Source organism: Corvus brachyrhynchos, unplaced genomic scaffold (genome assembly GCF_000691975.1).
Source record: "Corvus brachyrhynchos isolate BGI_N302 unplaced genomic scaffold, ASM69197v1 scaffold258, whole genome shotgun sequence".
NCBI lineage: Eukaryota > Metazoa > Chordata > Aves > Passeriformes > Corvidae > Corvus > Corvus brachyrhynchos.
Window position 1 is genome coordinate 1,957,425 of NW_008240122.1, and position 24,647 is coordinate 1,982,071.

The 24,647-nt window shown below is 35.9% G+C and overlaps 1 protein-coding gene across 1 annotated transcript in view; it reads left to right on the forward strand.

Annotated features, from left to right (window-relative positions):
- MTA3 (metastasis associated 1 family member 3) overlaps positions 1 to 24,647 on the forward strand; it is a 130,558-nt gene that overhangs the window by 48,334 nt on the left and 57,577 nt on the right. The window contains exons 6-9 of the mRNA XM_017744863.1: positions 3,560 to 3,662; positions 13,073 to 13,172; positions 18,003 to 18,191; positions 23,273 to 23,347. Coding sequence (XP_017600352.1) covers positions 3,560 to 3,662; positions 13,073 to 13,172; positions 18,003 to 18,191; positions 23,273 to 23,347 — 467 coding nt within the window. The remainder of the gene's footprint in view (positions 1 to 3,559; positions 3,663 to 13,072; positions 13,173 to 18,002; positions 18,192 to 23,272; positions 23,348 to 24,647) is intronic.

Here is a 24,647-nt window from a genome sequence, read left to right on the forward strand (position 1 = left end):
GTGGATTCATTCAGAAAGCTGAGCACTACAGGTGTTTAGTTTGCATGTTTGGATTGAATTGACAGCTAAATTACTTTTTTGAGAAGGAGAGTAAAAAAGTATCTTGAAAAATAGTGCAGATCATGCAATACACAAAAATAAGACTTTATACATCATAACTGTCTTTAAAATCAGATACCTCATCAACTGTTTGTCATTAGAAGTGGAATTTGCATTGTTTCATTGAAAACCATTTTTAAAATAAAACCTAACGTATAGATTCATCTTTCAGTTTCTTAATAGCATATGACATTGCAGTATTGTTATGTATTTATTAAATTAAAAGAATTTCACTCTAAGAAGCTGCTCATAGTTTATATTGCAAGTTATTTTCTTTTAGTTGGATACAAGAAGAACATAGGATCATACTGAATCTGATATCTTTGGGGTATTTGTCTGCAAGAAGTGAAATCTAAAAGACTAAGTAGATCTTTAATTTCTTGTACCTCATCTTAAATGCATTTGGTTTACTTTTTATTTGTAAATTTTTTCTTCCATTTTTTGTTCAGAGGGGCATATCATGCTTTCATTTGTTTAGAAGGACTGACTGAAATACAAAACATTTTTACTTCTTTTTTAGAGAAAAAAATAACTTATGTTTTTATTAGAAGAGAGCCATGAGAAATAAGGAATTGAATGATTGATGAAGAGTAAACCAGACATATTTCTGACCATCTACTAATGTTTTCCAATAAAATTAGTCATCAGGGTTAGACTGGCTATAACAAAATTATAAGCAGTGATTAGAATAAGTTGGATCTACTGGTATGTCATACCAGCTATTAAAAAAAATTGCCTGGCACTTCTCAGAAGCTGGTGGTAAGGGAGGGTGACACACTTAAAACTGAACTTCTCAGATGCATTGCAAATGTTGAAAGTAAAACTCCCCCATTTCTTTGTGACCTGGGTTTTGCAATATAGTGAATTAATACTATGACAACTTTATTATCTGTTCAGTTTGAATGTCTTATACTTTGGCATCAAATTCAACCATGTAAAAGAGAAATGTTGCCGTGCTAACAGAAAAGTTGCATCTTAGTTTTAAAGTGGTCTTCTCCATTAAAAATCCTATAGGATGTGGCACAGGCACGATCTGCTAAGGACTGACAGCTCAAGTAAAACACAGAGGGTTTATGATTATTATTTGAAAGACCTGTTTGTCTTATGTGATCCTCCTATACTGATGCTCTCAGCACAGGCAAAGGAAGTTAACAAAAAACTTATGCCTGAAATGAACTTTGCAAAGATTTCTACAGCACTTTTTGACTGCCTCCATGGTTTGGTCTGTTTGGGTTACTTTCCCTGTTTAAGTGATTATATCGTGCCATGTAAGTGGAAAATCGGGAATTAAGTAGCTTTTTAAAGTGCAGTTTGGCAGACTCCACTTATTTTCTGGAAACCTTTGCCTACCATTGTTGCAGTGATATTTAATATTGCAATTATTATATGTGTTTAGATTATTTTGGTATAGATATTCCATTGCTTGTATCCTATTTATGTCTACTGCCATTGCAAAATACTGCTTGGCAAAGTTTCAGATTCACCTTCATCAAGAGTTACAGCACTTTATGGTAGCAATTGCTTGATTACCTCTAATTGAAGTAAGAATTGTAGTATTGCAATTTTTTTGTTCTTTTTGCAGACTTGATTCAGGAGATAGACATGTTTTGATTGAATACTGGTGCTGTGTTTGTATGATCTTTTATCTTTGTGAGAAGTGTAATCTACCTGAGTGTTGTTATGATATCCAGAATATGTCCTGAAACAGTTAACTAACATTAAAGATATTTAAAAACTATATATTAACAGACTGAAATGAAGTGCTCAGAGAATATTTATAAAGTGTAGAACATCACCCACAATGTGTCTGTCACAGATGGAAGAAATGAATGTATTGACAGGTGTGCAATCGATACAATAAGTTGATAGACCTAAAATCGTATCCAAGATGCCAGAAATCAAGTTTCTCTCCAGTACTGGATGTCAATTAGCTTGAACAGAAGCTGAAGTCCCATTAGGCAGCCAATCCTTTATTGCCTGTGTATTGGAAGAAAGTAATTTACTGTGTTTTTCTGAGAATGTGACTGTGAAATTTGTTCCTGAAACATTAGCCTGACAGCATGGTGCAGTTCTAACTTGTGTGTTTGCTAGGGATAAATATATACCACATTTTAATTTCTTTCCAGAATCAATGTGCTAGAGAACTCACAATATATAATATGATTTCAGAAGAGCCAGTTTGGCTTGGTTTGCTGTCTGCTTCCAGACTCTTAAGTGTACAGGTTGTTTCATGTCTTGATGATACTGCGCATGATTAGACTGGCTGTTTTCATAAAGTCAGAAGAAATAGCACAGACTAAAGTGATCTTCTGTGTGATCAGAGAGGTGCCCACACAGCCTAGATTTTCAAAGGGAGTGGAGTGGCTGTATCTGACAACAGGTTTTCATTCTTGTAGGAGCGTGTAGAAGTCACAGACAAGTACTGGCAACCAGCTAAACATTAGTGGTTTTCACATGTTCGCTGAGGGAAGAGCACCCTCCTATTCTAAAACAGTAGGGAAAAAAAAAACCGTACTTCCTGTTGTCATCCCTTGTGGCCACAAATGTGTTGGCTACATCCCACAGGTAAATCTTTTCATACTGGTAGAATCTGTGGTGCTTCCTCCATCAGCCTCTGACATGTTTCTTACTTTACAGGAGAAGTTATTGGTGTAGTAGGCAAGACAAGATCAAGGCTTTCTTATGAACGTGAATCCTTGTACCAAATTCACACTTCTCTGTTCTTCTGTGCAGTACAAATGCCATACTCTTGTAACAATGAATATAGGGCAAATTAAATTTTGGGACCCACCCCCATTGTTACAGCCATGTCCGTGTACAAAAATTGTTCTGTTCAACCAAATGAAGATGGGAAATGCTGATGTAGTATATAGTAACTTTGTTGTGGTGCAGCCTTACGTATTTGTTTGTAAGAGGCTAGAACTACTCAATGTACTCAGAAATTTTAATAGTATGGTTTATATTAAAATTACAGATAATGTAGTGGCTGAAGAGGTAACAAAATGCCTAAATATAATAGCATTTTTGCATAATGATTTTTTTTTGGGGGGCAGAATACAAATTGGATAGAATTTAATCGCTAAAGCTGGTTAAGTATAAAATTAATTTTAGTATGGCTTAAGTGAAACAGTAACTTTGATACAGTAGACAAGCAATTTAAAGAAGTCACTGGTTACTTAGGTAATGGTTTCAAGTTTATAATAACATTTTATTAAGGTTTGTTGATATTATGCTTCCTAACAATGTCTCCTTAAATTGAAATGCTGATGTTAAGGGAAGATATTTATTTTGGTGGTGTTGCATTATGGAATTTAAATGGATAACTGCTGATTGTTAAGTACTCCGTGTGTATGTGTATATGTTTAAAAATGTACAATGTCTCTTTTAAACATAGTGCATGAACTACACAAAGAAAAACATTGTGAGTAATAAGTGTTTTGTCCCATCTACCTTTTGACAGGAGAATTAGATGACAGAGAACAGGCAAAGCTGGAAGTAAAAGTGTGGGATCCAGATAGCCCCCTTACTGACCGTCAGATTGACCAGTTTTTAGTTGTAGCACGGTAAGATTAAAATCCTCTCATAAAAAAATCCTTTTCCTTTTCCTACTGACTATTTATTCCCCTATATCGTGTTACTCATCCTGTTTGCCATTTTGTAATCCGTTCTCCTTCCCAGAGTTAGCTAAAAGAGAAAAGCAGACCATGACCCTTTGTATATTTATTGAAGCTACCAGTACAGGAGAGAGAAAAAGAGAGTGAGTTTTGGAATAATGCTACACTCCCTGTATTTCAGGTTATAGTCAAATTTGATACTTTGAATGTAGATGTCAGTTTGCTTTCCCAGAGTAAATCATTTCAGTGCTAATAATAATTCAGTTTTGTGTTGCACTGCTTGGAATTTCATGGCATAAAATAGAAGTTAAAGAGTAGAAATAAAGAAAATGTTAACAAATGGAATGGGTGCAGAACTTGCCACACGTGCATGTAAGCTGAATAATAGACGGTACAATTATTTTGGATGAATGTTGAAATAAAGTTTTGAAGTGATGTATTTTATTAGTGAAAAAAATCAGGTCAGTTCAATTTTATAAATTAACATGATTATGCACATTTATGAAGGGAACATCAAAGTGCTTCGAATTAATAAATACCTTTAAAAATTATTTCTCTACTTAAAAAAAACCTCAAAAACAAACCTTCAAAAATTTGTAGGTTTCTTACTGAAGAACAATTCTACATTCATGGGATACAGCAGGTTTTGCCTGTCCTCTAATTCATACTTACAAAGGTAGTGTTCTAATGATAACAGAGAACACAGTTTACATATGGATTTTATCCTGAATAAATCCATCTCCTGTGTTTTCTGTAACCTGCTTGCAGAGTGTAATATCAAATCTTCTTAGGCAAATAATCCTTTTACATGGTTTCTAGTTTTTGGTTTTTTTTCTTTCTTTTGAATAAAACATTTCAGGAAGGAAAAAAAAAAGTTGCTCTATATTTTCCACCTTATGTGTATGGTGATATGGGATGCTGATTTACTGGTTGACAGTTCAGGTGCTGATCCTTTTGGTTTTTTCCTTACTCTCCCCACCTGGAGTGTTGTATCCTTTCTATACAGTACTAAATTTTTTTTTTTTTTGCTTGCCCTTGTTGAATTTTCAAGCAAGGCAGAGGGGTTTAGGTGTTAACAGGTGTCCAGAAGGTCACAGGGTCTGGTAGATGTCCCACAGAAACCAGGACTCGGAACTACTTTTTCCACAGGCAGTATAATACATGGCGATGTATGGCCAGTCTGTTATGGTGTGCCCTAAAAAACATTTGCATAAAGATTGTGAATTTTGGAAGAGTTCATTCATTGCTTTAAAATTCCTCTGCTTGCTGTTTTTCAGCCACTCTGGGGAACTGAAGTAGTATTCTGTGGAGGCAAAAATGTTCCCAGAGGAGTGTAGCAGTAATCAGCCTGCTGGGAAGTAAAAGGAAATAATTAAATACATAAAGAAGAATATACTTTTCCTGTTATTTAAGACATCCTTTGCAATGCTGTGCCCTGACCAAGACTGAATTTTTTTTACAGTTGATACGTTTCTGTAAAGATGGTTTCTGTTACAGTGGATCATGGCTGATTAATTGTAACTATCCAAGGTCTTGTGGTAGGCGAATGGCCATCTGGAATCAGGTGTTACTCAGGTGCAACTTTGTGGATGTTCTTCCACAGAACTCCACTCATCTTTGGAAGCTGCTTTTCAACTGACAGAAACTGTTCCCAAGCTCCCATATACTTGTGTTCACAGAATGCAGTAAGTGGCTTCTGAGACAGATTTTTATGAATTTCTGGAAAAATAATTCTGTGATGATTTAGTGGCAGCTGTCAATTCGCTATGTTGCGTGCTTGCAGGATTTATACTGGACCATTATATAGGACCATTAAAAGCTGCTTGAGTAACAGTGGAGAGCTGGTATTATGATCTGGTGAACAGTGCTTACAGACAGCTCTGCTGTGGCCTAACTGCACTAGGCATTGGCTGTGCCTGCTGGATTTCCAGTTGGAATGGTCTTTCTCTGGTTACGTTCAGTTCTGCAAATTTGAAAATATGACAAGAAAAATTTTTTCTTGAATACCTTCCCATGTGTGATTTTCGTTAACTATGTGTATGCTATTATGTTTGACATTTTAAAAGCATTTTCAAGTGATCTTTTTTAGATGCTGCATCGAAGGAATTGAGTATTTATTCTAATTTTTTTTCAGTCTGATCTGGTTGAAAGAAGACTTGCTTTTGTCCTGAAATGCTTTAGCTTTTTCAATCACACAAGCAGCTTTGTTGGTTTTTTAGAAAGTGTTTAAATACTTTTTTATTTGTGTTGCCCGTTTACAAGTATATTTATAGTTTACCTTGGGCACATAGCTTTCCCAGTCTTACAAGTTTTGTTTGCTGTCTCAGGAAGGAGAGGCCTTTTTTTCTAGATTTATATGCATGGTCAGTCTGGGCATCTCACTAAGCCCTAGTATTTAATAATTTCCTGGATAGAAAGGTAGAAGAATATGCCTATCCTGTGCAGAAATTAGAGGTAACAGTGCCAAAAAAATGGTGGGGATTTGGAAAAAAGTGGAAGGATTCATAACCTTGGCCTCCCCAAACAGTCTTGCTTGCCATACAAATCTTGAAAGTATCTTATTACTGCTACTGAAGCATAATTTGGGTAACGGCTCTTGCTTGAAATAGCAAAAGCATCTTTTATGAGAAGCTTGAGGCATCAGACTAATGTATTCTGAATTTGAGTTCTCTTTTGGGTAATGTTTGTGCTGTGGCAAGGAAAAGTCCAACAGCATTTTTTACTCCATTCAAATAAGATACAATTTCATCAACCAGTTTTGCTTCTGTCCTATATATTGGCCATGTTTCTTTTGTGTCTACCAGCTTCAAAGGACAGGAGTTTGAGAAGCTGCAACAGCCATTTCTATCTGTTAGCAAATAATTTAGTACAGTAAAAATGGAATATTTGGTGATGAGGGCCTAGTGTCCACACTATGCATTTTGAGCAGTTTTATTTTTAGTGATAACTCTGGCCAGATCCTGTGGACTAAATATCTACAAGTATGTGGAACTGCTTTTAGCAGAAAGCCAGTTTGTATGCTATGAGATACTTCTTGTTGTTGGTTAAAGAGCAGTAGATAAAAACGCTGGGGACAGGGGCTTTGAAACTCCGTTGCTAATTTGAACTGATACAGATACAGCCCATTTCCTCCAGTCGTCAGTCTGTTATCATTTCTGATATACAAGGAGTACTTCATTTCATTGCCAGATCTTATGTTCTGTTTCTAATTCTGTCCCAAGTTGCACAGTGTTAGGAAATAAAAGCTTTCCTATTGTCCGTATCACGTAATAGTCCTGCGTTTTTTTGGTTTGTCAGAGTCAAAAATTATCCTGCCCAGTCTCAATTGCACTAGGAGGTGTGAGCTCTGGTCTGGACAGATGCTGAGAGCTCAAGAAATGACCCTTTTTTTTTTTTTTTTTTTTAAATTTTCTTTCTGTCTGCTAATTTGGGCTATAATTCATTACATGATACATTTTTGGTACGTTGTAGTTCTCTTTATGTGCTTTATGATTCAGTGAAACCATTAAGAACATAGTTCTTTCATTCTGCTTCATCTAACTACATTATCAACATAGTCTTCTGGAAGGAATATATCTCTAAATGAAGCAATTTTACAGACATTTGTGGTCCCGGCTTATTTCCAACTAAACCGAAGTTTTGAAATCTAATTAAAAGAGCCTTGAAGCATTGCATCTCTACCTTAAAATCTTGTGCTTGGATTTCTATGACATTAAAATGGCTTTACATACCTCTATCTGACATATTTCTCTTTATTTGAATGCCACTTATTTTTTGATGTAAAATCATAGAAGAATGGAAAATTACTTGTTAGTCATGTGAAATTAGATCTTGATCCTTCCTGTGTTGTTCCCACTTTTCCATTTGCTCTAGGGCAGTGATTATATTAATTTTCTGTTGGTTACTATTGATTTAGTTATAAGTGGTCACAGTATGCTGGTGTATTTGGAGATGTTCTATGATTGTATGTGTATTTGTTACATTAATTTATAGTAAGGAAGGGAACACAATGCAGCTTCAACTGACAAGGTATCTTTCATTATACTGAGGAAAATAATACACTCATTAACTTAGAATGATAAATAAAGACATTTACAGGTGTGATCAAACAATAATGCTCTGTTCTTGTGAAATAATTCATTGTAGTCAGTGGCAGTAGACAAGATTCCCAAAGCTCATAAATGAAAATAAATACATAAAAGACATCAGTTTGTATTACTGCGCTTCTGGATTCTCTGGAGGTGGTGAGAAGTAAAAGGAATTGAAGTTCATTAAAGAGGTAATTAAATTTAATGGCAGAATTGCAACATAAAATTATGCAGCAAAAATGGTGAAAACTCTTGATGCCAGTGCTGCGCTCACAAAACTGGATGTTTGCTAGCAAGGTGAATTACAGCATCTAATGGTAGGCAGATGGTTTGGCAATAAAAAAGGAAAAATATGTTCACATCAAGTTTACTAGGCATATCAAAAGTTCTATGTTTCTGCCTGTCTGTCATGCCTGGCTAGTATATGCACGTTCCCTTGTGCATTTTGTATTACTGTACTTCTTGACTCGAATTCATTTGAAAAGGACTAATTCAGACTTGGAGCTGAATTTCTTTTTGTGTCCTTTTTTTTAATGAATTTTGATCTATTGCAGTATAAAGAATAAATTTCTGTAGCAGAGTTTTCATGGACCTGCTTTTAGGGGGCTGTACATTTCCTCCTCTGTGACTGAAATTGCAGGATGGCATACAGATGATGCCTTAAATAACATCCTGTGAATTTAACTACTTTTATCTATCAGATTCTTTTTCTGTTGAAGAAGAAAGATTTCACATATGTTTCATTTCTATTCATCTAGTAAGGAATGTGAAGGTTGGTCGTAGCACACACATTTATATATCATGCCACACTTACTCTGAGAGTCTTTCAGCAAAAGAATAGTTGCAGGTGACTTTTCACATTTATCATGTAATCTCCCTTTGTGCTGTAAATACCTGAAGTGATAATAATGAAGCATAGCGCTGTACAGGCAGTTGCTCAGAAATGCCAAGAAAATGTCTTTTGTGACAGCATCATTTTACTTTGAATATGTTCTGCAGGTCAGATTTTGCAAAATTGGGTTGTGAAAATCTCGGGTGTATTTTCAGTTTTAAATTAATATTTTGTTGCTTACATGTGTCTTCACCGAAGATGTATTTTTTTTCTTCTTTCCAGTATTTTAAGTATCACGATATTTTCTTAAAGAACAAGCAGATATTAATTTGCTGTTTGTAAAGTTCAGAGCAGTCTCAAAGGTCACTCTTTAGGACTGTTTCCAATTTACAGTGGAGAGGAACACTGGAGTAAAAAGAAGGAAAACAAAAAGCTTCCCTAATATGTAGAAAACAACCAAAGATCACTTAATCGTTTTCCTCAAAAATATTAGCTCAGAGGTGAGGCAAAGGTCTCATTCATTAGTTTGCAAGTATCTGTGGAGAATTGTGGATTTGGAGATTCATGTATGCACAGATGTGGTTCACTTCCAACAGCTTTGCCCAGAGTATACCCACTACTTCTCTGGTATCACTGAAACAGACAAACAGTGTAGAAAAGTGAACAGTTTTGAAACAAGCATCCTCAGACTGAGAAGGATGTATGTCTCAGCTGCATTTTCAAGAATATGAGGTAGAAGAAAATTGGGAGTTGCTGGCCTGGATCCAGAACCTTCTGGATCTGTTTTGGTGCCAGACCACTGTTGCTACTGGGAGAAGCAGAGGCTGTTTGTATCCTGGTGTGTAATTGCAGTGGTTCCAGATTTTCTTTGGTAAATAACAGCGTTTTTCAGAACTAGTTACTGATGAGCCACTGAAACTTTGGAAGCTTGTTAGGACAGTCTCTTGTGTTTGTTGCTTCTTAATTTCATTGCCTACCACTAATATTAATCTTATGCAAAAATTTGAACAATTATTTCCTTTACTGTCTTAGACTTGAGCTATAAGAAATTTGGAGCAATGCATTTTCTATGTTCAAAATCTAATCTGAAATTTTGCTTAAAGGTAGGGCCCACAGGCATAGCAACTGCAGCGATCTCTCCAAAGTTTTTTGGACATAGACGTTGTTGAGTTTCGCTGAATTTGTGGATTTATTCCATAATCTTAGATCCTGGCACTGGACTGCATCAATTTCTTTTGTTTGTATGGTTGTCAGGTGCAATCTGTTAAAAATCCTTGAGAGAACATTCTTGGTTCTGCTCTTTAAGATAATTAAACCAAGGAAAACCTAATTAAGATAACACTGGATCATTTGGTCTAACCCTTAAAGCTCTTATAGCTGCTTGCTGATGCAGGCTGTGCAGAGAGTGATCTCCCTGCTGATAATACCAATTGTTTGTCTTGTCCGTCTTTCTGCCACCTGTGTAATTCACTGTCTGTGTGACTTTTGGCTTTAGCTTATTTTGGAAAATGTGGGGAGTGTTGGTTTCTATTTGAAGTCTAAGTATTTTAATTACATGTTCAATAATTCATAAGTAGCTTGCTGAGCACCGTTTTTTGGGTTGTCAGTTTATTATTGTTATTATTGAATTAAATATAATTTCAGTTAACTATTTGCAATTCTTTGAATTCTACAAGCTTAACAAGACATTAATATTGAAAGTTTGTTAAGAAAAATGAGTGGTTAGGGTGTGACTGTTTAGCTTGCATTGGCTTAATACTGAGTTTTATTTTAGGTAGGTAAAGACAATAGTGTGTCTTCTGAAAATGGCATTGGTTAGTTATTGATTTTGTTCCTTTTCTAAAACAATTATTGAATGGTGGAATTAGAAAAAAATCATGCAAGGACAAATGACAAATACAATTTTTGACCTTTGCATCAATATGTTCCTCGTGTATGTATTTTTAATTGAAAAACATAAAAATTAAGGTATTTTAGTGATTTCTAAAATTAGTATTGAATTTAGATCTGAATTGCATAGCTAGATTATACAGAACACTGTATATCTCTGTTTAATTTTGAACCTAGTTACTATTTAACAGCCAAATGCTCTAGAATTCCTACACTTATTTGGAAATTCACTGTTTTTCACAAGTTTTGAGGGGAAAGGAGAACTGGAAGTTACTTTGATTTCAAGAGAGCCACTGACATGCACACACCTCACACTTCCACACCCCCCATTTGTGTCCTGTACCATCCCCATCCCCTGTCCTGTCCCCAATGGCACACTGCTTGCATTTTCTTATTTATTATTTATTTGTGTTGTTCTTATTATCATATTTGTTCTGTTACATTTTATGCTATTTTTTATTATTATCTTCTATTGTTTTATTTATTTTATTTTGTCTTTATGTGTTTTATTTATTATTAATTTGTTTTGCACTCATATACTCCAAACTCCCACACAGCATTCTGATGGTTGCAATCCTCTCCTACTCAGTACAGCACTGGAAGCAATGTCCACTGGTGCATCAGTTCTTACCTCTTTATCACTTATTCAGAATAAACCTAGCTTTATATTGTGTCTTAGTTATGACTTTACATTCTGGGCAGCAAAATACTCTTGGGCTCTGAAGTCAGCCTCAAAAGTTTGATCTGCCAGAGAGTGACTGTGAGAATGTTCTTGTAATGTTCATAGCATACTCAGACTTTATTTTAGAAATGTGGTCCAAAGAAAATCATTTCAGTTATGCCAAAGGAAGATAAGAAGCTGGTAGGTAGCAGCAGAAGGGGAATGCAGTCATGCCACATTCACTGGTTTGAACAGTAGGGACAGAAGGATCACAGGAAAGACTGCTTAGCTACAACCCTTACCAATGCCAACATGTTGAAAGGGGTTGACAGACTATCAGGAAATGTGTTCACAATAGAGCCTTATTCTTGGGAGTGATTTGTGGACAAATAGTGTTTTATGTACTGCCAAGCTTTAAAAAAAAAAAAAAGTATAGAATGTGTGTGTGTGTTCTTGTCCCATAGTTGCCATCTCCGCAAAGAAGGAGCAAAGGTCGTGGAAAAACATTTGAATATCACTTACGTATTCCACAGCCTTTAGAAACCTAAGCAGTTAATACCAGGGATCTGAATCACTGCTGTTGAATCTTAACTTGTAAGACTGTGGCAGCAAGTACTGAGACATGTATTCAGTATTAAATATTTTGAGATTCAAGACAAAATTGCAGTAACATACATTATTATCAGTTTCTCCATGATCATTTATAACTTCAGTGAGTTTAAGTCTCAGTGCACATTATTTCATGGTTGAATATCAGATTTATAGGATACAGCAATGTGTGTTGATCTGTCAGTGACATTCACCATTGGTGTAATTCTGCACTTGTAAGTTGTGTGGGGTGTAATTGCTGAGTGAGGCTTGAGTCCCTACACCAGAGCCTTGCACTGCATTACATCTGTTTTGTAACTGGGTCTTTGAATTTAGAAGGGCTTATGTCATAACTGCAACAAATGGGACTTTTCTGATATCAATGTGACACAATGCACTTCGTCGTTATACAACTGCTGGTGCTGGACAAACTTCTCATCTGTTAAGTGATAATGTTCTGTGTCACTGCATCTTTGCTCGTTTCCCGGATGATATGCTGGGCCCAGTCAAATTTTCTATGCATTTTTCCCTTCCCTGTGCATGATACTTAGATGTACTTCCAAGAAATGTTTACTGCTCTCCAAGAAATGTTTACAGTTTAGAACAGTCTAAGTATAATAGATGCCATGTACAATTCATCAACTAAAGTGGAAAAAAACCAAAGTTTTGGAAAAAATATTTTCATTTCAATAATGGAATGCTTTTATTGAGTCGATTGAGAGATCCATTGTTTTCATTATTGCTTAAACCCTGTGACAAAAACAGGGTTTTGGCAGTACCTTAGACTAGGCTAATAAGCTTTTTTTGGCTCACTAATGGAAGTAGTAGACATGGACTACTGAAGTGAATAAAGTGTTTTTCATTTCCTCGTGGGGACATGGTGAACCCCCTTTTTCATTTGAATTATAATTTTTAAGCACTCTTATAGCATTTTAATTTTAGAAATAATAGTCTCGATTGTAAACTCCAGACTGTGGAGAACATTTGACTTTGCAATTAATTGAAAAATCGATACATTAAGAGGTTGGTACATGAGAATTCTGTGAGTACCTTCTGTTTCTGAGCTGCTGTTCTTACATGTCCGTCATTACTTTTGGGGGCAGAAGGTCAGCATATTTGCTGCAGTGTTTAGTGGTTTGTCTTTATCAAGTTGTTCTTTGTTAGCAGAGACCTGAAATCTTAACAGTAACAGTATGTGACTTCCATGTTTAAAAGGACACTTTTATAGAGATGATGTAATCTGATATAAGGGATTGCACCTTTCTGTGTATTTACTGTCACTCCTGTTCCTCTGTTGCAGTGCGGTTGGCACGTTTGCTCGAGCCTTGGACTGCAGTAGTTCTGTCAGGCAACCCAGTTTACACATGAGTGCAGCTGCTGCTTCCCGAGACATCACACTGGTAGGTGGCTTCTTAAACTTCCTACAACATCTATATCTGTGAATTCAACACTTTCTGTTACTCCAAAGTCCCCCTTCTCTGCCTGTTGTCCTTTAGATACCTGCATGCAAGGGGGTGTATGTGGGTGTGGGTGTGTGTTAGAAAATCCTGTGTGTTTTCTCTAAGCTTCTCAGTGCTGCCCTTGTAATCACACTGTACAACACTTGGCTTTAGTTGTGGATCATCCACAGCTGTGGATACCCACAGCAGAATGGATAATACACATATTAGAGGGATTCATTCGGTACAGTTCAACAGTGTCATTTAAAGTATGTCGGTAATAAAGCTGATTGAAAATTGTGTGGGTAATACTTTGCACTTACTGGATATATATGTCATCACATTTTATAAAGGATAAGCAATCTGACTTTGTAAGCATATTTTTTAAGAACATTTTAATTAGCATGTTCTTACTATGTTTCCTTAGTATGCTGTTCACTGTTAATGTAAGCACCTGCATCTTTTAGAGAAAGTGAAAAATATATTGATTAGAGGTTTGTTTCTGTATAATCATACTAGCTGAGATGAGAAGGTGTTCTACAGTAAATAAAGTATGCCAGGAACACTATGTGAGAACAAAAAATATTACTGTTTCATAGAATCAAGTTTGACTTATATATCCAAAGGCATCAACTGTTGTTTTATTATTTTAGGTGTTTTTGTACCTAAATATTGTCACATAGTTTAGGCTAAAGAAGACCTGCTATTTACCAGATGCTGGAGTATTGGAATTAGAGGAAACTCAATAAAACTAACAGATCAGTTAAAATAGTTAAGGGGCTGCCATATAGAATGAATAGATACTCCCTGGAATTCAGTTGCACAAAATTTTGTGGGAATGGGCAATACCAGCAGGCTAAAAAATAGTCAGAAAAATTATGTACCATAGGACATAAATTAATACTGAGGAGAATAGGGAAAGGCGTACATTCTAAACATCCTAATTCTCAAGCTTTGTAGATGCTGGTCAATGAAATGGTCTAACCTCAGACTGTGGTTAGACTTACCTGAATATTTTGTCTAACATTCTTTGGTGCTACTGTGAGAGACACAATGCTTAGTTAGATGGGTGATTGGTCTGATTCACTGGGACAATTCTTGTATTCCAGATAAATTCATTATTACGGTGAGAAAAATTCTTAATTTATTACCTTTTGCAGTGTACTCAAAGGCTATTGAACAGGAAACTGATTTAGTCTGGATTATGATAGTATCATAAAGGTAGGGGTAAAATGTAATGTTTTCAGTAATACTCAAAATTAATTTTCTGTTTCACAATTGCTAATATGAATTTTACAAACACAATTCTGTTCACATTAAATACTTTATTTAGTTCATCAGAATAGTTCTTTAATATTTTTCATTTTATTATTTCATTTAATTAAGAATTTTGAATAAATTTCACATATTGCATCTACCTTCTTTATTTGCATACTGTATTCAGTGTAGAATGGATTTATCCTTATGGCAATTTCTCATTTGAAAGTATATGTGCAATGCTGCTAATAAAGGGATACTTTGTTTGCCATGTTAATGTTTCTTCATTGCAAATGGTCCATTAACTTCCATTACACTTAATGAAAGGCATATCTTGTAATGAGGCATCAGAGGAGCCACCCTAGACTTAATTATTGTGTCTGTCTCTTCTCATTTTTCTACCCCCTCAGCTTTTTAAAAACCTACTTTTTGCTTTTTGGCAACATACTTCCTTCTAAGTTAAGAAAAGACATATTTGTCATTATAATAGTTACTTTTTCAGACATTTCCATGTTAATTGGAGCATATTTTCAGCAGCAGTTAAAGTTAGTAGAGACATTTGCAGAACTTGTGGTGTGTCTCATTTATACTTTGGATATAGGTGCATAACACTAAGAAAATTATACCATCTATCTTCTTAATGCAAGGCAGATAACCCTTGCACCTGAGGTACTATTAATGGGATTTCTGTATGCCACACCTGTGGCTTTCCATTATTCCTAATTAGTTGTTTTAATCAGGCATAACTGTAAACAGGCTGATATTAAAAAAAAAAAAAAAAGCCTAGATTATAAACATGGATAAATCCAGGGTTTATGTACACATTTCTTGCAGGAGAATAACAACTGAGAGGCTGCTTTCAAGCTCCTTTATTTTGAAAACATCGGGAAAGTAATGAGACGAGATAGGAAACCCCCTGCTTTTAGCAAACCCTACTGAAGACATGAAACAATGTGTTTACCTTCTTAGATGATAAAAAATGTGCTTCTCTTACAGTGGTAAAGACTTGAGACAACCAACTAAAACTTGCATTTCTGGCCTTCCCAAAGGCAGTGTTTTATTTTATAATGAAAATTGATCTCTAAGAAGAGAAAGAGACTGGGAAGACCCTCTGTTTCAGATTCCTAAATATTTCATAGTACATATACTGATTATGAGAGCCATTTAAAGCAAAGCAGGTTGATGGAATCACTTGCTCCTTGTAGTGGGTTTGTTCAGAAGATCTTATGTGACTTTATTGTAGGGACCTCAATCTGATATTGGATGTCTCTTCAAAATTAAAAGGATGAACAGTCTTTTCCTTTGCATTTTGGATGGTGTCTTTTTAATGATTTTTATTAGACTTCCATATATGTGGCTCCTAAGATAAACACACTTAAAATATTGAATTGGAGAATCCACACTCAGTTTCCAGTTTGAGTGCTTTGTTGGAGGCAGTTCAGTCTGAAATTGCAGCTGGTTTTGGAGCTGTGTTGTGTGGCTGGTTTGCAGGATGCCCTCTCAGGCCCTTTCTTTCAGTTGCATGAAACCCTTCCTTAGCTTTTGGTGGAAAGTCTCTTCCTTTGCTTGCTTATATTTGGATTTGAAGTTGCCTCTTGCGTGTGTGGCTAACACTTTTCCTCTGCTGGGCCCCCTTGTTGGTGCTGGACAGCATGCTCTGGGCAAATGTTCCTAGGGAAGGTTCTTACTCTGTCCTTCAGGCTTCTGTTTGGGAGAGGCAATGCCCAGTCTCCAAGCCTCCTGCTTCTTAGGGTAAAGCAGATAAAAAGAAGATACTCCAGGACTTTTTCTCTCAGCCTCTACGAATGCCTTCAGGCTTCTTGTGCTTTTGCTACCACAATTTGCACTGCAGTGGGGAAATTGGATGCAGGTGAGGGCTGACAAACCTGTAGAAGGCAGAGTTTTTATCAGAGGACTTGTCAGTGGTCTTCTGTCACAGGACAGCTCAGCAAAGACAGCACTTATCCACAGACTTCAGTATGAATCTTTGCTATTATCAAAAAAAGTGTTATGGAGTCAGATGTTTATTATAGATGAAAAACAAACATAAAGCAAGAGCAAGATTCTGATTTATTCACTTCTGTTGTCATTTTTGAGAAAGTTGGGATCAGTGAATAGATCTGGATTCAGCAGCTGCTTGGAAGATGGCCTGTGTGTACTGCTTTTCCATGAGGGCTGCAATTTAAAACATGATTTAAACCTCAGTGACACATCTACTGTAGGAGTTCAATTTTTAGTCCTGGTTTACTCATTGCCTGAATGGTAAGCAATAAACCAGTGATTTCAATGTACATTCTTTAATATGAAGCTGATGGATTTTAGACATTATGTTGCATATTTCCATATTAGAATACCTGATTTTAACAATGGCTTTTCTCCAGGCTGGTGAATTTGATTGAACTGTAAGTAAAATGATATATTGCAGGATAATAGTGACATTGCTTCTTGGAGACAAAACAGTTCCAGAATCTTGCGCTTGATAGCACTCAAAGACTTTATGGTGAACACTGGAGAGAGACGATAGTCATTCATAGAAGATGGCAAAAGAGAAGCAAAATCCATTATTTGCAGTAGATTTGTATGCAGAAGTTCAGCTGGAATTGCTATACTGGCACATAACACAGGAATGTTCCTTCCCTGAAAGGTTTTCTCTTAGCTGGGTTTGTGGCCGTGTGAGAGTTTGCACGCTACACTTGGAGCTCAGCACTGTGGTGGGACACACTGGAAGGAGACTGATACAGAGTCACAAACATTATTACACTTCTAACTCTGATACCTCCTTCAGCACAGCCAGTTGTATTGTGGTGATGGGCTCTTTTGGGACACTGGGTCAGAAATGCTTCTTGTGTGTTGCTCATTTTCCCGACGGGTGGATTTGTTTACTCTTCATATTCCCCATCATTGGTTAGCAGTGGGAGCATTCAGTGTTACCTACAGTGGGAAGATTGTTTTCACTTGTTTGTTTTCTGTTTTTCTCTATAACAGAAAGGGAATCAACCAAAGAAACCTTATTTACCAATCTGTGACAACAGGGTTTAGCAAGGGACAAAAATCTTGCTGTTCTTTCAGTATGATGATAATGAAAACAATAAGTGTCTTCCTTCACCAGCAATGAGAAAATATTGAGCTCATAGATGTCCGAGCAGCTGTTTAGTTACTATTTAAAGCTTCTGTTAATTGAAAATGGCCCCTGCAGTCAATATATGCCACTGTCTTTATTGGGTTTCTTGGAACCAATTTCTACCAACTAAAGATTCTTTATAAGTGTTTGCTAGTAATTTGCGGGAACTAATAAACTAATGTCATTTTTGGTAAACGTTTTATCAAGGTATTTCCTTTCCCAGATTAAGTAATAAACCATTTATTTTCCTCATATTCCGCAGCAGAAAATGATGATATCGAGACAGATTCTAAATTTAGTATCAATTGAGGCTCCTGGCTTGGCTTATAGAGAATAATATATTGAATTTGCATTAACTGAAATGGACTACTGTCTATTTAAACACATCTTTATTCTCTCCTTGTCCCTGCCAGTTTCACGCAATGGACACACTGCATAAACACAACTATGATTTGAGCAGTGCCATCAGTGTTCTAGTGCCACTGGGAGGGCCTGTCCTATGCAGAGATGAAATGGAAGAGTGGTCAGCATCAGAAGCTAGTTTATTTGAAGAGGCTTTGGAAAAGTATGGCAAGGACTTCAATGACATTCGACAAGACTTTGTAAGTATGAAAGTGGTGCCCTTTCCTGTAGCTGTGTGTTGCCATGGTTGAGCATAACTGCTTTCTGTAGGTTTGGAAGGTTTAGCTAGGGGAGAAATCTGTGTAACAAGTACGTGTGATTAACATAGGTATGCATTTTATCTGGCTGAAAGTCAATGTGCTTTCTTTGTTTGGAATGATGGTGACACAAGATAATCTGTTTAGTGGTTTAATACCACGTAGGATGTTTCATGCTGAGACATTCTGAGAAGGATTTTTACAAGGATTTTACAAGCATCTGAAAAAGGTCCGGGAACTTTGCAGAGTGTTTCCACAATTTCCAGTGAAATTCATTAGCAGCTACATGGCTGACTCCCCTGGGTGTTTTTGGAAAGCTGGGGTTTCCTACTATGGTTAGCAGAGAGAAATTTATATTCAGATAGGTTTTAAAATGTACTACAGGGAGTTATTTTGATATATTAGATGTTTTGGCAGTTCTGAAAAGTGAAAGAAATGTTTTCCAATATGTTCTAACTACACTGGTTTTGGTACTGAAGTATCAGACTATAGAGCAGTAAACCTTTAATTTGCTAATTCTAATGCAGAGTAATGAAATTAAATAGATTCTAACACTGATTGCTGGAATTGCTAGTAATTTGCTGCGAATTTTTTTACACATTTTATGGAGAGCCTTTTTCTTTCAAGGAAAAACATTTCCTCTGTTGTACCAAGTTCAGGTTGGGCTTTATGGAGAGGTTAAGATTTGAGCCAAAGGAATTCCATTAAGACTGAAGTTGATTGAAACATTTTCACATTAATCCCATCCTGCTTGACTCCGAGAGCTCAGATTTTTTTTATTTTCTTTGCAGAAGTTTATTAATGATCTTTGTGAGGGGGAAAAAAAGGTACTGTATGGCAAATGTAGAAGTCCTTCCAAGGTAGAGTGTGGGACAGTGGGAGGAGGCTTGGCAATGAGCTAAGCTGTCTTTCCTTCATTTTCACAGATTTGAAATGGAACAGGTAATTGAATGAAGGTGGGAAGGGAAGGCTATTGTTTTTCTAGTGAACTGACATTTTAATAGGTGTATTATATCTGCATGCTTAATTTTGAGATTCCCAAGGGAGAAAATGTTCACTGCATTCATGACATAAGGTTGAAAGTTGCATCATGGATGAAACAGCTCTTGTAAGTTCAAGAAAATATTATTGAAAAATAATATTTTATAGATTTTTAGAACTGAAATCGTAATGTAAACTACATTCCATATTATTTCTCATACAGACAAATAGTTCTCAGCTGTAATTGTACAATAATTCAGGAGCTATGTCTTCTAATTAAATGGTTCCTAATATATAATATTTGGCTTTTAAAAATGCCTTAAGCATGTAACACATTTTATTGGCTGTTTATGAGTTGTGTCCTAACACAATTTGTGAATAACTATGCAGAAGGCTTGTCTCTGGTATTTATGTAGTATTTTTATTTTCTGTAAAATTTCTGTGTTACCTACTACTACATTAAAGTGATACAGAATAGCAATGCATTGCAAGAATTGCCTCCGCATTTGTAATATTCAAATGATAGGTATTTGAATGATTCTATTAGAAGCTGTTTGCAATATTCAAATTTTGTCTCAGATAGATTCCTGATACCCTCCCTCTTTCACTGAATCTTCCTTCCCAAAATGCAGATACTTTCCCATGGTCTCCTCTTGAAGCAGGAGACACACACAGGTGATAGCGTTGCGTAGCCTACTGAGGGCACCTTAACCATGAGTCAGAGTGCAGCACAAATGGATGTGGAGCACTAATTAATTATAGCTTCATTTAGTTAGAACAGGGATATTATATACTCCAAGTCACTTTTTTTAATCTTTGGAAAAGTGTCATTTTAAAAAATCCTTAGAAGAACATCTATTTTATATCTCAATTTATATGGTACTAATAACAGTGCACAGTCTTTATTTAATTCTAATTTGAAATCTTTCAATTATGCTAATCATTGTGTAGTCTTGGGATATCTTAATTTCTCTAGTGTAAAATATATGTGTTCTCACTTCCTATGTAGCATTCTAAAAGTACAGGGATTTGAAAACACACATTTGCTTTTTAAGTAATCATCGAAAATAGTGCTTCGAGATTTAGATCATGGATATGTGAAAAGTTTCTGCAAGGTGAGGTAGGTATAAATATGTAGCACTTAAGCAGCGATTTTCCATGATAATACTTTTATCTATTGTCATCTCTCTCTCCAGTGGAGAGCCATTGATAAGTTTAAGGACTCGTAGATGTGCTGTTAGAGCAAGGGCAAATGAACTGATAGTGTGTGTGTGAACTTGTTAGACACCCACGTAGGATCTAGTGATAAAATTAAATCTGCAGTGCCTGAGATTAAATTCAAACCTGAGCAGTCAAGCAGTGGTGCCACAGGACAGGCAAGAAAGTCACGTTGCATGGCAGGAGGTGGTTGGTAGCAGTCTCCTGAAGCAGAAGGATGATGTAGTACCTGCCTGAGTCATTACATCCCAGAGGAGTTGCCTCTTCTGAGTCGGCCCAGCTTTGCAAGGCACAGCAGCTGCAATTGCAGCCCTTACATGATAGTTCTGTAAAGGGCAGATTCATTTACTTTTCCAGCAATTGCTATGAACTGCCACTGTCTGATGTTAGATGTGCAGCTCAAGTATTAAGCTACAAACACTAAATATTAGTAAACAAGATTATTATAAATTAAATGATGTAAAGGACTTTACCTTTTTTTCATACGTAAGAGATGCTCATTTGTAATCAAGTTACCAGTCTAGCCTTTGAATAATAATTTTCATCAATTGTTGACTGACTTTTATAGGAGAGGTTCTTCTATCTTTAAGACTCTGTGTGAATCCTAATCAACCTAAACCTTGTAAGCTAATTCAATTTACTTGATGTGCTTGAATTATTTCACATCCCAGGGTGGTAGAATGGAAAAAGAATGAATATTTTAAGTTCTCCAACTGTAACTTTTCCTAACAGTAAGACAAAGCTGTTATACTTCTTAAGTTTTTCATTATCAACAGTTTTCACTAATACATAACTATTACATCTCAGATATGGCAGGAAAGGCCTTGGTAATCAAGACTTGGAACTGTTTGTAGAAAGCAGGAGCAACAGTTTTCCAGCTTTAGAAAATTGTGAAAACATGCCTTAAAATTACCATGTTCATTTTAGGATGATTTATAATCCTAAACTTTTCTTGCTGATCTGATTAGATTGGTTTATTTTTACCCTGGAGAAACTAAAGAAACTTAAAATTCCCCTCTCTCTGTTTTTGTAGAGCTGATAGCTTTTGCTAATTTCCTCCTGCAAAAATGTTATGCAGATGAGCATATTTACTTCTTTCAAGAACAGAATTTGCTAATGACAATATGTTATTCTATGGCTGTTGACAGCTTCACTGGCAGTTCAGTGCATTAAGTGCATAGGTAAATGGAATACAGGTTATCCATACTCAATCTGTCAAACAGGTTTTCCAAGTTTTGAATCAAAGTGCAAAAGGATTGCAGTTATTTGGTCCATGCATCTTAATCATCTTTACTTGTAGATGCCTACTGAGTGAATGAACATACTGGTGTCACAGTCATAGTTAAAATAGATTAAAGTATTTTCTAGAGAAATGGCAAACATTTGGACCATGAACATGTCAGTAAGTATTCAGGAAGGAAAATAAATGTGAATATGCTAAAATAAACTAATTGACAATGGCAGGAGGTTGTTGTGACAGCATTTCACCTGGATGCCAGGAGGAAGGTGGACCTGGAGACTGACAATCATTTCATCTGTCACCTCACACCAAACATATCTTCATGTCACTGGACTTTCTGGGGGAAGATTTCTTTCAAGACACAAATGGCCTGAGATAGCAAAAGGTTTTTAAGAACCTGAAGTGTGTTACTGCTTATTGGGACATCAGCATATGCATTTCATACACTGCTACATTTGAATCAAATGCAAATGTTTGGGGATTTATACACTTTGGTACACTTCTAACTCTGACCCTGAATCAAGCAGCTCAAAAAACTAGTGAGCTTCTGCATGCAGGGAGAGGCACTTTGAGAAGGTGTTCCACTGGTGTTTTAGGAATTTAAAGTTGCAGAAAACTATTCTTTTGACTTAAGGCATGCAGAAAGCTGCCTAATGGGGTCAGTAAGGTTGGAAAGATCAGTTTCCACACCTGTATTTTCTGGAATCTCCTAAACATCATCCTCATTTCTAGAAAGCAGATAATACTTGCATTAATGCATGCCTCTAGAAAATATAGCAGACAAATTAGTAACGTTCCAAGTTATGAAGAAAAATTGCATGAATTTTGGATGAGACATTGTAATTTAAATTACAGGAAGACCTTGTGGAGTTTAATAGGTTATTTGGTGATAATTAAAAATGGTTGCTTAATTTTCTTCCCTAGACTTAGGTTAATACATTTTTATTTTACCGATGAATGTGGGCACCCAAAATAATTGTCATTATCAAATGTACCTTGTTTGTACAGAGAATTTTGTGAAAAATTTATTGTCAGTATCACTCTTGTTGCTCAGGGTAACATTTGTCCCTCACATCCTTTTGTTTCTTGATAATGGTTGAGAGCATGTGGGAGTTTATGCAAAACTAGTGGTAATGTATGAGCAGCTGAGTTGTTATGGGACATGAAAAATCTGCATCCTTTGTGTTTTTTAAGAGCAAAATTATCATGAGACTCGAGCACAGTCTTGTCAAGATGATTTCTTTTAGTCCTAATGTTATTCTCCATCTGACACACTTTATAATAGAGATATTACCTTCTGTGTTTCCTGATGGAAATCTGCATTCTGTTTTGATCATTTTGTTTAACCATATGGCTTAAATAGAATAAATTACATTTAGATTTGGATGTGTGATAATGTAATTCTGCATACTGTAAGGAAAGGTTGTGTATTATTACTTGCAATGTGTTTGTTTACATATGGATTCTAATGTAATTTAATACGTTAATACAGGTTTTAGTATTTGTCTCAACTATACTTGATTTCACAAGAAGTGGATGTTGCAGTTTCTTGGGACCACTTTAACTTGTAACAAATGTTTTTCAGCTCCCTTGGAAGTCACTGACTAGCATCATTGAGTATTACTACATGTGGAAAACCACTGACAGATATGTGCAGCAGGTAATTTAATGACTATTTCAGAATGAACCAGTCTGAGACATTCTTAAAAAAATGTGATCTTGTTAAAGCATAAAAATCTGTTTGTCTTCTTGAAAAGATACACGATGGGAGGCCTAAGGTAATATTTTGGGGTATAAACCAATGGTTCTGTGCTGTTTCAGGCTGCATTGTCAAATCCTCTGATGTCTGCTGTACATCCCATAGCTGTGAGGAGCTTTTTAAGCCATTTGTATTGTATGCTGGTTTGAAGCAATGGGATTCCTGGTTCCTACTTCAGTAGCGGATCAGAAGGAAATGGACTGTAGAGCAAATGCTTTAGGCTGGGAAGCTGCTGTGGGACTGAAGGAAATTCATTGTGTTAAAGTGGCTGCTGGTGTTATGAACCTTTTATTGGTACTCCTGAACAAAACATTACTTTGGCATTACCAGCATTTCAAAATTGAGACCTTGTGTTCATCCTTCTGATTGAATGTTCAACTGTTTGGGTTGCTCTGGAGCAAAAACATGTTAAGATTATATTGGGTACCAATACTGGGATATTTTTAGCAGGTTTAGGCAAAATTTCAGTGTTGGTGTTTTTTATATCTTGTACTCTTTATCTATTTACTCCTTGGTTTAGACATAAAATACTTTGAAATACTCTATTTTCATTTTTGATTTAATGTTTAAACTGTAGCTCCTTTGCTTGCCACATAATTGATGGTGATGTTATGGACAGCATATTGAAAATAATTTTTTTTGCTGTAGTAACTACAGTTGTAGTTAGATGGATCTTTAGTCATTTTTCAGATTAAATGTATCAGAAGAATAATTGCTTCAGGTTGTCCTGGTTTATTTGAAATTGTTTCTACATCATCTGGTTAGAGTATGGAAAATAAGGGAACGGTCTTTTACCACATAGTAGAATCTTGGACTATCACTAGGGCTTTTTAGTTCTATGGATAATACAAATATAATACAATATGTTCCATATAAAGGCATGTTTTTCTAGGTTTGTCACCATTCTTTTCACTTTTAACACTTTTTTTCACTGTTAATTTTTATCCTAGAACGGTGCTGCCAACAGAGATTTGCTGTGCATCTTGTCAACTCTTAATGATTGGGCAAGATTATCTTTAAGAATCAGATAAAAATGTGACTTTTTTCTGAAATGCTTGCTCTGGAGTGGCTGGTGAAAGGCTAAGATTCCTTTTGTAGTTTTCTAGAGCTCTATTATGATTCTGTTGCTACAAAGATCAAGATGTGTGGTGTTTAAGATTACATGTCCTTCCATAGGATTAGGGTTTTTACAAGAAAAACA